The sequence below is a fragment of the Leptodactylus fuscus genome, chromosome 5 (genome assembly GCF_031893055.1).
Source record: "Leptodactylus fuscus isolate aLepFus1 chromosome 5, aLepFus1.hap2, whole genome shotgun sequence".
NCBI classification, from domain to species: domain Eukaryota; kingdom Metazoa; phylum Chordata; class Amphibia; order Anura; family Leptodactylidae; genus Leptodactylus; species Leptodactylus fuscus.
The window spans coordinates 30,929,448-30,932,489 of record NC_134269.1 but is presented as its reverse complement, the minus strand read 5'-3'; the positions used below and the strand labels follow the sequence as shown (position 1 = coordinate 30,932,489).

Below are 3,042 nucleotides of genomic sequence, written 5' to 3'. Positions count from 1 at the left end.
TACTCTATGGTAAAAAGCATCTTATATCCTCAACAACTAAAAATATACCGTCAGTCATGACAATGGCCGTCCTTATGCCAGTCTTAATTCATTCCCCGCCAGGCACATGAGTTACTAACAAGCTTCTACCTGGCCGCAGATATGCGCCAGTCAGGTACCAGCATAGATTTGTGGTATAACTCAAGGCGAGAGTTATAGTAAAACTGGTGACCCCACTCTTGCCCATCTAAATTTCCGTCCACCATCTAAAAAAAAGTGGCGAGCAGGGCACAGAGGAAGAGATGTGCCACAGTGTTGGGCAAGTGATGGCCATTTTTGCCCACTTTTCAGGGGTATCTGCATTAGTAAATGACATATGTCATATGACACTCTCTGGACAGTTTAGTACATTGTATGGGCACAATATGGCACTATGTCACTACATTACCATCTGCATTATGCTTTCTGTTCTTCTGGTCCATTGGAGGACCAGAAGAATGGAAAAACAGATGACAATGGACTCCGAAAACAATGGATGCAAACAATGGCCACAATAGGTGAACTGTTTGGCACTGTATAGGCAATGCTAGTTCCTAGGATTTATTCCTGGTCATCCTCACTATTCTGGGTGAGCAGAATTAGAAACCATAGCTCTTCTTCTCTGGAAGATACATCACGTCCATTGGTCACATGGCCGGGCTGCAGTTCAGTTTTCAATTCATTTTATTGGGACTGAACTATGGCATTACCATGAGCTATTAAGGTCACCTCCACCACCTGTTTAGAAATAGATCAGATCATTCTCATATGGGCACAAAGAGGCATAAATGTGTCCACAAGCGATGCCATGTCTGTAGCTTTGGAGAGTTGTGGACCCACACAAAAGGAAAAAGATCTTACTGAACAAACTGGACAAAAGTATTTACATGAACATGAACTACTGAAAGGTAAAATTCTCAGAAAATGTTGACATTTTTTTCTACAGGTCATAGACTATTGCTTGTCCGTGTACTAAACACCGTAAGAGTGCACTGGAGACACCAAAGTCATCAAGACATTGATGGAGAACCAAACAATCATTGACCATTTTGAGATTGTGGCTTTTGCTAATTCCACAAAAAATCATCCTCTACTTTTTACAGTATTTTTCCTCATCTACGTGACGGGGTTATTGGGTAACATCACTATAATCATATGTGTGATCACGGATGTGCACCTACATACGCCCATGTACATCTCTCTCAGCAACTTGTCGGCTGTGGACATGATCTTTACTTCATCGATTCTACCAAAACTGATGGACGTTTTACTCACCAAGAACAACTCGATCTCTTTTGTTGAATGCTTCGCCCAATTGTGCTTCTACTTGTTTGCAGCCGGAACAGAAGACATCCTATTGTCTTTTATGGCCTACGACCGATATGTGGCCATCTGTAGACCATTACATTACCACTTGATTATGGATAATGGGAAATTGGTGTTATTGCTATTGTGTATATGGATTTCTGCCTCTGTTAATGCCTTGTTCTTCACTCTGTCCATTCTCCAAATAAATATCTGCCATTCCAATAAAATACAACATTTCTTCTGTGAGATCAAGGCACTGGACAGAATTGTTTGCGCTAATATTGCACTTCATCTCATCTTGTACTTTGAGATCATAGTCCTTGGACTTGTCCCATTTCTTCTTAGTTTAGCGTCGTACATCAAAATAATATCTGTTGTTCTTGGCATTCCTACTACAACTGGAAGGAAGAAAGCCTTCTCCACCTGCACCTCACACCTTACTGTCTTGAGCACGTTTTATGGGGCTGGTATGTGTATGTACCTGAAGCCTCCTTCAGAACATCTAGAAGGTCAGGACTTGGTGTTCTCCACATTGTATACGGCAGTGACCCCAATGCTAAACCCACTAATATATACTTTAAGGAATGAAGAGGTAAAAGTGGCCATAAAGAAAATTATTAGCCATATTTTTCACTAATACAAGTTGTAGGTCATGACGTAGTCTTCTACATATGAAACCCTGAACCCATGAAGTAAGCTAATGACAGGACAAAGTGCCATAGTGCTCATGATAACACTGTGCCACCTTTATTGTGAAGATCATGGTAGCATTGACGTCAGACCTCGACTGGTTACACATGGATGGTCTATCCTCATCACAAAATGGACATTGAACTTGTGATATGGCACAAAGAGTTCATATCAAAAATGTAATAAAAAGCAACAAAATGGGAACATGGTATCAATGGAAAAAAAAAAGCTCACCCAACATAAAAAAGGCCTCACACAGCTCAATCCCCGAGAGAGAAAAAGTGTATTTATTGTACAAAAACATTTTACATGGGTGCACTGACAAGTAAAAGGGTAACAATGTCTTGAGCTTTGACTTTGGAGCTCCATATCTCACCATCCACTATGGCTTAGAATGTGAGACTACCATCATCTTGTAGACAGTCATCTTGGCTATCTCATACATAAATGTGACTTGTAACTATTTAGCATACGATTAGTTATGCAGATTTTCATCATGTGACTGCATTGTTACTGTTTTGCTCCTGGTGGTGGAAAAATCTTTTTCTTCTTGTATACAACAAATTACAATGTATTCTCACATTCCCTACTAACTCAGGTTGGGGCCACATCTGTGCTTGTTGCCCATTCAGGGATTCCTTCCTTTATTCTGCTTAAAAGATGCAAGCAGGACTTTTCTCTCTGCATTTTTTGGGCGAAAACCCAACGGACTCCATTATAGTCTATGGGGTCCGCAGGTTTCCGTGGGTAACTGCTTTCTAAGCGAATTGGGTTTCCATTTTTCTGTTCCCCAAGTGGACCCAAAGCACGGAAACCTACAAGCAGGTGTGAATCTAGCGTCATTGTGTTATTAGGTTGATCCCCCAAGTGAAAGGTCACTGGTTTAAGTCGAGGATCAGCCATGAAGAAGACTTCCCAAGAAAAGAGAATCAGCATCATCCAGCTCATCGATGGCGGTCTCTCGGCCAAGAAAATTGCCAAATTGCATCATGTGAGTGCCATGACATTTAGAAGAATACAAAATGA

At 41.0% G+C, this 3,042-nt stretch overlaps 1 protein-coding gene across 1 annotated transcript; it reads left to right on the top strand.

Annotated features, from left to right (window-relative positions):
- Positions 1-1,039: 1,039 nt before the first annotated feature.
- On the top strand, positions 1,040-1,963 carry LOC142204471 (olfactory receptor 5V1-like). Its single transcript, XM_075275782.1, has one exon. It carries the CDS (start codon positions 1,040-1,042, stop codon positions 1,961-1,963), a length of 924 nt encoding a protein of 307 aa, XP_075131883.1.
- Positions 1,964-3,042: the final 1,079 nt, after the last annotated feature.